The 11,501-nt window shown below is 45.2% G+C and overlaps 1 protein-coding gene across 2 annotated transcripts in view; it reads left to right on the top strand.

Moving 5' to 3' along the window:
- Positions 1-2,028: 2,028 nt before the first annotated feature.
- Positions 2,029-11,501, top strand: part of PDE1B (phosphodiesterase 1B) — a 142,086-nt gene continuing 132,613 nt past the window's right edge. Inside the window, exons 1-2 of one of the 2 annotated variants that reach the window (XM_060763806.2) lie at positions 2,029-2,348; positions 2,915-3,023. In XM_060763806.2, coding sequence (XP_060619789.2) covers positions 2,174-2,348; positions 2,915-3,023 — 284 coding nt within the window. In that variant the 5' untranslated portion in view covers positions 2,029-2,173. Of the gene's footprint in view, positions 2,349-2,392; positions 2,718-2,914; positions 3,024-11,501 lie in introns of those variants that run through there. The other variant, XM_060763807.2, reaches the window with a different exon arrangement.

Below are 11,501 nucleotides of genomic sequence, written 5' to 3'. Positions count from 1 at the left end.
CTACAAGAAGCATTGCCTGAACATCAAGCAAAAAGTGGGTGCTAGAAACAATATCATACGAAAGCTGACTGGCACAACCTGGGGATCACAACCAGATACAGTGAAGACATCTGCCCTTGCGCTGTGCTACTCTGCTGCTGAGTACGCATGCCCAGTGTGGAATACATCTCACCACACTAAAACAGTGGATGTGGCTCTGAATGAGACATGCCGCACTATCACGGGGTGTCTGCACCCTACACCACTGGAGAAATTACACTGCTTAGCTGGTATTGCACCACCTGACATCCGCCAGGAAGTAGCAGCCAATAGTGAAAGGACCAAGGCAGAGACATCTCCAGCTCATCCCCTGTTTGCATATCAGCTAGCACGTCAATGACTTAAATCTAGACAAAGTTTTCCAAGATCTACAGAGACACTCGCTGGAACACCTCAGCAAGCGAGAGTCCAAAAGTGGCAGGATCAAACCCAGAACCTCAACCAATGGCTGATACCAAATGAGATACTCCTCCCTGGGCACACAGAGGACTGGGAGACTTGGAAGGCGCTGAACAGACTGCACTCTGGCACCACGAGATGCAGAGCCAACCTTCAGAAATTGGGCTACAAAGTGGAATCCTCGACATGTGAGTGTGGAGAAGAGCAAACCCCTGACCACCTGCTGCAATGCAACCTGAGCCCTGCCACGTGCACAATGGAGGACCTTCTTGCAGCAACACCAGAAGCACTCCAAGTGGCCAGATACTGGTCAGAGGACATTTAATCAACTACCAAACTCACAATTTTCGTATTTTTTCTGTTTGTTTGCTTTGTTCTGTTAGAAATGTAATATAATGGACTGGCTGCCCTGACATGAAATAATAATAATAATAGTACACATAAAACATAATATAAATTAAGACATTAAACAGTATAAAACATCACAAGAGCAATAGAAACAATATCATTAGCGTCTCCTTATTATCAAGCTTTGTCCAGTTCCATTGTCAAGTCATTTGATTTCCTATAATAGCTACTCTGCATTCGTGAACACTTGCCCAAACAGCCATGTTTTGAGAGCAAATCTGATCTCCCTAGGCAGGGTGTTCCATAGCCGAGGGGCCACTGCTGAGAAGGCCTTGTCTCTCGTCCCCACCAAATGTACTTGTGACGAAGGCGGGACCGAGAGCAGGGCCTCCCCAGATGATCTTAAAGTTCTTGATGGTTCCTAAGGGGAGATACATTCTCCCCTCTTTACCCTGTTTACCCACAAGCATAAAGAAATTACATATATCCAGGCCTGTAGCATATATATATATTTTAAAAACCCTGGTTTACTCATTAATTTTAACTGGTTAACCAAATTCCCATGCTAAGTTTATGATATGCAAAAAATTAAGAGTCCCTCCAGAACTGCAAGCATTATCTCAGGCAAATATTGACAATTTATTCACACTGTCATTACTTGCAGCAATAGCCGATGTAGTGAAGCAACCAAGTTGTGGGTGTGTGTTGAATGCTCTCATTAAGGAGGCCAGACTTGGTGGAGGTGGTTGACAGGGGCAGAGCTGCAGGCTATTGAAGGCTGCTCTGCCCCCTGCTGTACTCTTGGCTTCAGCTTGAGCTAAGAGGCAGGTTTCAACTCCCCCCCCCCCCGAAATTTTCAACTCCCTCCCTAAAATGTTCAAAACTCCCCCCCCCCGAAATTTTCAACCCTCCCCGAATTTTTTTCTGGCTACGGCCCTGCATATATTAGAAACCAACACTTTATTTTCCAGATCACCAGACTGGGCCACAGCAACGTGTGACAGGGGGCGGCTAGTACAGTAAATAAATAAATAAATAAAGGGTCGCGAGTTTTTGGCGCCCTGCAGGTTGGGAAAGACCACGGAGTCTCCTTCCACGGTGTCGGCACGTGCCCAAGAGCAGGGCAGAGCGAGCGTCGTGCGCGCGCGCTTGAAGGAGAGAGCTCTCTTTCTGTCAACGCTGAAGAGCGAAGCCGAGGGACTGAGCACAGGAGCATCAGCACCAGCATCCCTGCCTGCCTGCCTGCCTGCCTTCCTCCTCCCCCTCCTCGCGCCTTGGAAGCGCCGCGCGCTCGCCTCCGCTCCGACAAGTGACCATTCCGCCTTCCTTCTTCGCCACAGCGTTGGCCACTTGGTGAAAGTTGCGCGCCTCTTGCTCGGGCATCCGGATGCGCTCGGAGGAGGCCCCCAAATCTTCCAACCCCGCTGTTGCAGGAGGAGGAGGAAGAGGCGGAGGCGCGACGGCAACATCCGAGGCCGAGTTGGGAGCCAGGACGCCGCCGCCGCCACCACCGCTGCAGCTGAGCGGGCTCCCTCACCGCCAGAAAGGGCGCGCAGATCCGGGTAATCATCTTCATCATCGGGAGGAGGCTGGGCCGCGCGCGCTTTGTTTGGGGTTGGGGAGGGCTGCCTCGCGCGCCTTGGCGAGCCCAGAAATCACCTGCAGCGGCTTGGAGGCAAGGCGCAGAGCTCGTGCCTCTTCCCTTTTCCATGACGAGAAGCGGGGAGGCAAGGGGGCTTTCTCCCTGACAGAGCCACGCAGTTGCGTCGTAGCGGGAGACGAAGGGAGCCTGGCGGAGAGGGGGGCAAGGAGGGGAACGGGAGAAGAAGAAGAGCTTCCCTTCTCCCAACCCGGCCCAATTTGAAGGGAGGCCGTGATGGGGGAGCGCGCCTCGATTCGCCCCAGCCTCTCTGGGCTGCTCAAAGCGGGCGGTAAGGCGGGGAAGGGGCTTTTGTGTCTGTTGCCGGTCGGGAGGGAGAAAGGGAGGGAGTTGGCGTGTTCGTGGGAAGGAGGACGTGTGGAAACAGAAGCAAGGAGAGGGAACTGAGAGAGAGAGAAAGAGAGAGAGAGAGTCAGTGGGCGCTTCTTCCTCTTCTGATCCGGATTCCTCTCTTTCCCCTTTCTCCAGCCATGGAAGCCCCCAGCCTGGACCTGCTGGAGTCACCCGGGGACTGCCCTTCGCCCCTGGAGCTCAAGTCGGCGCCCAGTAAGAAGATGTGGGTCAAGCTGCGGGCGCTGTGAGTAGCCTCTCCCTTCCCCAGCTTGCCTGCCTTTGGGGGCCTTTCCTGGCTTCTCTGAGCTCTTTCTGATCCCCCCTCCTTTCCAGCACATCTCTTGTCTCTCTCATTGCAGTTAGTGGCGATTTGGGGGGAAAGGGAGAAAGAGGGAGAGTGTTGGAATGCAGCACTGTCAAGGCATGAAAGGAAGGAAGCCTCTAATGTGTCACTCAATGGGGAGCAAGCACTTTCCTCAACCCCTTTCCTTCCTGTGTATGTCTTGTCTCTGACAAAGGTTATGTCTGCCCATTTTGCTTAGGGCTTCTTAAACTTTGGGCACTTTCCACTTGAGACATTTATCAATCTGTCTATCTATCTATCTCTCGGTATATAAAATTGGTATAAAAATCAAACATTTACTGATCCTAAACCTATACACACACACACACACACACACACACACACACATAATTGGTATAAAAATCAAATATCTACTGATCCTAAACCAGCATTTGCTAAACAGGCTGATTTTCTCTTTTGATTTGAAGCATTTTCTGCAGGATCCACTAATAAGCACTCCAAATTGTTGCTAACACATTTGTTGGCTCTCCGATACCTTTTAGGTAAAGGTAAAGGTTTCCCCTCGAAATCAAGCCTAGTTGAGTCCAACTTTGGGAGCTGGTGATCATCTCCATTTCTATGCCAAAGAGCCAGTGTTGTCCATAGGCACCTCCAAAGTCATGTGGCCGGCATGACTGCATGAAGCAGTACCTATTGATTTACTCACATTTGCATCTTTTCGAACTGCTAGGTTGGCAAAAGCTGGGGCCAACAGTGGGAACTCTCCTCGCTCCCTGGATTTGAACTGCTGACATTTCAGTCAGCAAGTTCAGCAGCTTGCTGACTGAAATGGCGCCCCATTTTGGTCAGTAAGTGGGCTGTTGTTCTGCAATACCATTTTCTTCTCTGCGGAGGTGAAAGAATAATTTTTCACTTCAATTTATTAACCCAGTCCACGGGGTTTGCAATAGCAATGCATCACCAGCACACTGAAATTCAAGATATTACTATTGATAAATGCAGAATATATATATATATATATATATATATATATATCCACACACATATATTAGTGGTGCAGTGGGCTAAACTGCTGAGCTGCTGAACTTGCTGACTGAAAGGTCAGTAGTTCGAATCCACGGAGCAGGGTGAGTTCCTGCTGTTAGCCCCAGCTTCTGCCAACCGAACAATTCAAAAACATGCAAGTGTGAGTAGATCAATAGGTACTGTTTCTGCGGCACTTCATGCAGTCATGCTGGCCACATGACCTTGGAGGCGTCTACGGGCAATGTTGGCTCTTCGACTTAGAAATAGAGATGAGCACCATTCCCCAGAGTCAGACACAACTGGACTTAATGTCATGGGAAACCTTTACTTTTGATATAAAATCGGTATGGAAATCAAATATTTACTAATCATAAACCAGCATTTGCAAGGCTTGCTGAACAGGCTGATTTTCTCTTTTGACTTGAAAATTTTCAACAGGGTCCACTATAAGTACTACATGTTGTTGCTAACAGAGTTGTGTAAATATCTGGCACTCTGAAACCTTTTACCATTGTCAAAGGTACCATTGTCACAACAAATTTTGTGACCCCAACATTGAGCTAAGGGGTCAGGACTCAGAGTTTACTAGTGGTTGCCTCGGTCCCCCCTCGGTCATCTTCCTGCAACCCGCTTTTCCCCTTTTAAGGGTTTGAAGAAGAGTTCGTGTGCACCGCTGGACAAGTTTATTGGTGTTGGGATTTATTGGGTGCTGCTGTCATTGGGAACTGCTGGAATGTTTTTTGCCGCAGCAATTAATAGAGTCTCTAGCTCTATGGCGGGAGGACGCCACCTCCCTCTTTCCCTCCCTCCACCCACCAACACACATCCGGTTCCCTGCAGTTCTTGTTGATCCATCTGTGGGGTTAGTGGTGAAGAAACCATCCACACTCGGGGTCAGCACTTTATCAAGCAGACATACATTTTAAAGTTTCCCCTTTTGTAGTTTCCATCCATGGGGTCTAGAAACTTACTGATACATCTCCATGCAGTCCTCTTTGGCTCTTTTTTCTTTGTGGGATGGCATGAGTAATGCAAAGTGTGGGAGGTAACACTGCTCAGCAGTGGCAGCAACAATCTCTAAGTGAATAGTGCATGGAATTAATCCCTGGAAACTGCCTTAGAGATCCTTTCTGGTATTCCTTGCTCAGCCTTGTGATGGTTCTCAAGCCAAGGTCCTACATATTGTCTGCTTTTTTTTAGAGTGGAGGTCTAAGAAGACCCAAACTTGGGGCATTCTGCATACAATGTGTATTCTGCCAATGAACCCTTCCTGGTTAGCTGACTGTTGATGTCTTGCTCATGCCGAATTCCCTTCAACAAAATTGCTGCCTGTCCTGGTGTGGTTTAGTGGTTAAGAGACTGAGCTATGAATTGGTGGCCTTCTCCAAACCAACCCCCTTTGGTTCTCAGTTCCGGGGATGGCAATACTCCCCTATCTAACAGAATTTGTTTTAAGGTATAGCTGGTGGTGCAGTGTGTTAAACCACTGAGCTACAGAAGTTGCTGACCGAAAGGTTGGTGGTTTAAATTCCAGGGAGTGGGGTGAGCTCCCACTGTTAGGCCCAGTTTCTGCCTAAACATGCAAAAACATGCAAATGTGAGTAAATCAATAGGTACCACTCTGGTGGAAAGGTAATGGCACTCCAGGCAGTCATGCTAGCCACATGACTTTGGAGGTGTCTACGGACAACGCCGGTTCTTCAGCTTAGAAATAGAGATGAGCACCACCTCTCCAGACACTACTAGATGTCAGGGGATACCTTTATCTTTACTATAGAAGTATGTTTGCAGTGCATATGCTCTAATAATTATGATGATTTATTATTACTATTGCTTTTGTTGCCATTGATAACTGCAGATCAGCAGGGGGCCCATAGAACTTGTAGATTTTTAGTATTTTGGGAGTGAGCTTTCAATGAGTCACCTATCACTAAGGAAATAGGTGGCCCTAAACAATCTTTTTCTGTCACAAAACTGGCATTTATTCATTTCAGCTGTGTGGAGAAACCGTTGGCTGTTTCCATAATCTTTTTTTTTGTTTTGTTTTACCATTGGCTGTGCTGAGTGAGACTATTGGGAGGTGACATCCAGCCACAGCTGAAGGATCATTACCCTCTCCTTTAATTTTTTTGAAGTGCAAGTGTGCAATTTGTCAAAGCCAGGCTTCTGGAATAGATGATTGGGCTGCGGCTAATAAAGGCTCTCAGGTGTCTTCCCACAAACCTTCAGTCTTATTCCATCACACCTGAAGGGGAAGAGATCTCATTTGCTCCGTGCCCCTTGGAAGTGGGCTGGTATTCTGCAATACCATTTTCTTCTCTGTGGAGGTGAAAGAACCATTTTTCACTTCAATTTATTAACCCAGTCTACGGGGTTTGCGATAGCTATGCATCACCAGCACACTGAAATTCAAGAGATTTCTATTGATAAATGCAGAAAGCTTTGAATCAAAGGAAAAAATAGCTTTTGTCTTCATTGTTTTTAGGCGGAGAAACACTTAGAGTTCCTCTATAAACATATCTATATCAGAAAAAAGAAGGAAAAAAACACAGGTAATAATCGATCCCACAAGTAACATGGGGTCAGCATTATGTAGTGGTTTGAGCATTGGATTATGATTCTGGAGATCATGGTCTGAATCCCTAGAATCCTAGAGTTGGAAGAGGTCTTGTGGGCCATCCAGTCCAACCCCCTGCCAAGAAGCAGGAAAATCACATTCAAAGCACCCCTGACAAATGACCATCCAGCCTCTGCTTAAAAGACTCCAAAGAAGGAGTCTCCACCACACTCAGGGGTAGAGAGTCCCACTGCTGAATAGCTCTCCTTTCAGTTAGGAAGTTCTTCTTCATGTTCAGGTGGAATCTCCTTTCCTGTAGTTTGAAGCCATTGTTCCGCATTGTAATCTCCAGGGCAGCAGAAAACAAGCCTGCTCTCTCCTCCCTATGACTTCCCCTCATCATGTCTCCTCTCAGCCTTTTCTTCTTCAGGCTAAACATGCCCAGTGCTTTAAACTGCACCTCATAAGGCTTGTTTTCCAGACCCTTGATCATTTTGGTCGCCCGCCTCTGTACATTCCATCTTGTCAACATCTCCCTTACTTGGCCATGGAAACTATTAGGTAACCGTAGGAAAGTTACACTCCTCCAGAGGAAGGCAATGTTAGATCTACTCTGAAGTAATCTTGACAAGAAAACCCTGTGATCATGCCATCTTTGGTTTGTCATAGCTTGAAAACTACACAAAGGCACACAACAACATTGACCAGCTTCTCAATACCAGGTGTAGGGGGTGCCTGACTTTCCAAATGTTACCAGACTGCAATAGCTAGTGAGTGCAGGTTGCAAGGATCTGTAGTATGATAACATTCCTCATTACTGTTGCCTCCGTTTTGTATAATGCTTGCAGATACTACCAATGCATTGCTGTAAGTATGGAACTGCAAGGCAAGGAGTCATCCAAAGTCTTCTTTCTTCACACTGGTGTTTCTACCCCTCTTCATGTTAACTTCCCATGTGTTGCCTCCTGCATATGGGACAAATGTCCCCATAATTCTAAAGAACAAGAACAAGATCCATGAAAGGTTCTCATAACATTGAGCCCATTGACATCTCTCTGCCTAGCATACCTGTTAATACTATTGTGACAATACTGGTGTGTGGTAGGATGGAACATACCATATGGGACAAGATGTAAACAAGAATGAGTTGAAACAAGGGACACAATGTTGCCTTACTGAATGATCTGTATTATTTATCTTCTAGCTATCTTCTGCGTCCCAATTCTCTTGGAATCTGGTTTTTGCTCAGCAGAACAATCTGTGAATATGGTCCATGGGAATTGCCTTTGGGAAACATCTCGTGGCTGCAGTGTGTTATATTTGGAGTTACCTTTGAATAAGCAGAGCATAGATTAACACCTTGCCGTGATTATCCAACACCTGTGAAGGGCTGGATGGGATGAACATGTTCACTTGTCAACAGCTCAGCATGTCTGCCTTTAATTAATCTAGAATGCCTGAAAGGAGAGAAGGAACCCCTGTGTGTGATGGTGGTTGCTGTGTGTGCACTTGGCTTGTTTGAAAGTGTTATAGCCTACACATTCTCTTTTCTGCTTGGAAAGCTTTCATTTGGGAGGTGGCATGATGACTTACAGGAATGCAACTTTAGCAGTGGCAGTAGAAGGGCTTGCAAAACTAAGTGGGCATCTGGTTTCCCATATAGAAGGGCCAAGGTCCAATCTCTAGCATCTCAGGTTAAACAGCTTAGTCAAACGTGATGTAGGGAAATTTGTGTCCTGAGATTCTGGGTATCTATCACAGATCAGAGTAGATCATTTTAAGATAGTCAGGGGCAGATCTACAAATGTTACACTACAATTCATAATATCCCTAGTTGGCACGGCCAGTGGACAAGGGAGATGAAGCTTTGTAGTCTAACACAGTGACATCAGGTACATCTCATGTCAGCGCGATGGTGAATCAACTCTGGGCTTTCACCTGCACATTAAAAGAATTATCAGAAGATTCATCATCTTAGATAACTACAAATTCAGACTGAAACTCAGAGTGGATTCGTTTCCCCACTTGTGTGAGGGCCACCACTCACATCTGGTCCAGCAACATATAACACCCATTCACCTGCGCCACATGGATAAATATTTTGAGCTAGTTCATCTATGTTTCTGTGAATCATGAAAGCTGCCTATATTTTTCTGAATCAAGCATTGTGAGAATTACCCTACAGTTCTCCTTTGGAGGGACTGTAGCTTCATGATATACAAAGCTCCTGGTTCAGTCACTGACTTCTGCAGCTTAAAAGATTTTAGATATTTGAGCTGGGTACAAACCGTGCTTAACAGTTCAGAAAACTGCAGCTCATCAGAATTGGTAATATTAAGCTATATGGACCAGTGGTCTGATTCAGTGTCAGGCAATTTTCCATTTTCTGTTTGAGTTTTTTATGTTTTGAGTTTTCCGAACATCTTATCCTGAAGGACAGCAATAGTTCATCCTCATCTCACATGATTTCTTGTGTCAGGAGCAGCTTGAGAAAATGCAAGTCACTTCTGGTGTGAGAGAATTGGCCATCTGCAAGGACGTTGCCCAGGGGACTCCTGGATGTTTTACCATCCTGTTGGAGGCTTCTCATGCCCCTGCATGAGAAACAAGCTGACATTTGGATGCTCACCCCGCTTCCTGGATTTGAATTGCTGGCCTTTCAGTCAGCAGTCCTGCTGGTACAAGGGTTTAACCTCCTCCGAAAACTTACATGTTAAGGTAGAAAATCCAAATATGCTGGAAAGTGTATTTAATCCAATAATGTCTCTTTGATTTTTGCACCAAACTTTGGGAAGCCTTTATTCTTGCCTTACAGTTGAGAAACAAATATAGAAATTTAGTTCAGATTTGCTGAATTCTTGTGTATACATGATCATAGCCATCCTCAGTCTTATCCAGCCCAAATGGACTACAACCTCCAACATCTTCAGCTAGCAAGCCCTTTAAAAAAGGTATATGCCTCAAAATGGAGCCCCCGGTGGCGCAGTGGATTAAACCGCTGAGCTGCTAACCTTGTTGACCGAATCTGGGGAGTGGCGTGAGCTCCCGCTTTCAGCCCCAGCTTCTGCCAACCTAGCAGTTTGGAAACATGCAAATGTGAGTAGATCAATAGATATTGCTCTGGCAGGAAGGTAACGGTGCTCCATGCAGTCATGCTAGCCACATGACCTTGGAGGTGTCTACGGACAACGCTGACTCTTTGACTTAGAAATGGAGATGAATACCACACCCCAGAGTTGGGCACAAGTGGACTTAATGTCAGGGGAAAAGCTTTACCTTTACCTGTGCCTCAAAACAACTCAGGCATGAATGTGTTGAATGATGTTGCTTTGATTCACAGTTGATCCTTTTTGTTGTATGCTTAGTGGAAAAACAGCAGATGAGCTTTCATGTGGGGATTGACACTGCTGTGTGCTAGATGGTAATTTTGGACCAAGTAAATAAATGTATCCGGGCAATATTCTTACAAATGGTGGGGCTGTTTTCTGTGATTGATGATTACTCTCAAGAGGAGAATAGGATTAATGTACATCGAAAATTAGAACCCCCCCCCCATGCTAGTTTTTGTATGCAGGGGGTGCTGTTGCTGCTGCTGCACTTCCTCCTCCTCAGATGCAAGACAGGGGTAGCTTATGTAGAATTTCAATTTTTTCCTTATGCTGAGCTCTACATGGTATTAGAATAGTGGTGTTTGAGAAAAATTTCCTAACCTTTTTCCATGGGTCATTTTGCTGATCAAAATCCTTCTGTACTCCCCTTCTATACTTTCCCTCTCCCGTACATTCTATAGAGATAAACCCATTTAGCGTGAAGTACCATTTTCTTCTTTCTGTTTTGACTCCTGGTGAAAGTCTTCTGTAGGTGGATTTAAAGTCTAGTCATGGAAAGGAGAAGGAGAAGGGAGAGTGGCAAACATTTGATGACTTTTATCACACTATGGTGTAGATAATCTTAATAGACACACATAAATGCCTTACTGCTGTGTTGCTCACCTTTAATTCTTCACATTAAAACAGAGCAACTCCAAATATTTTAGTTTTCCTCATTAGGAAGATGTCACAATCTCCTGATGATTTTTGGTGCACCTTTAGGTTCCCCTTTTCAGCAATCATGTCTCAGGAATAGGTTAGAAACCCTCTTTTATGCTGCTGATTATTTCAACATGATGCAAGCCACTGATAAAACAACCGGTCTCCTCAGGTCCTGTGTAATTTTCATCGGGGTATGTGTTCACACAAATATTGAGTGTTCCAGTTGATATGGATCATCTGCTGACATTTCAGTATTTGTTTTTGACAGCAATATACCAGTATATATGCGTGTATTTAGATTGGATGGGAGTCATATAAAAGTCTGCAGTCACCAATCACTTGCCTAGGTAAATCACTCACCCAGACAAATGTTGTATCTAATACAATTTGAAATATTTTCTAGCAATTTCCCCAGCTTACAGCCCTAAAGTATGAGGAACATTTGGTCCTTCTCTTATCTTGGCTAAAAAGAAACTATAGCTTATTTTTATCTATTGTACAACTAGTGAAACAGGAGAGATGGTTTCTAAATATGAAAACAAAAAATATAGTAGGCCCTTGAGTTTGATTCCACCCCATGGATACAAAAATTATTTGATGTTCACCCCCCTCCCCCATATGTACTGGTGTAATAAAATGATGTTCCTTGTATAAAATGGCAAAATCAAGGTTTGTTTGTTTTTTTAAATTTTATATTGGGACATTGTCAGATTGTGCGTAGTGGAATCCATGGATGTAGAATTCATGGATTAGGGCCATCTGTAATACCTTCCCAGTAAAAGTCAAATCAGGCAAACTATTAAA

This window comes from Anolis sagrei, chromosome 2, assembly GCF_037176765.1.
Source record: "Anolis sagrei isolate rAnoSag1 chromosome 2, rAnoSag1.mat, whole genome shotgun sequence".
NCBI classification, from domain to species: domain Eukaryota; kingdom Metazoa; phylum Chordata; class Lepidosauria; order Squamata; family Dactyloidae; genus Anolis; species Anolis sagrei.
Note: the sequence above shows the minus strand (reverse complement) of the source record. Positions and strands in the feature narration are given on the sequence as shown.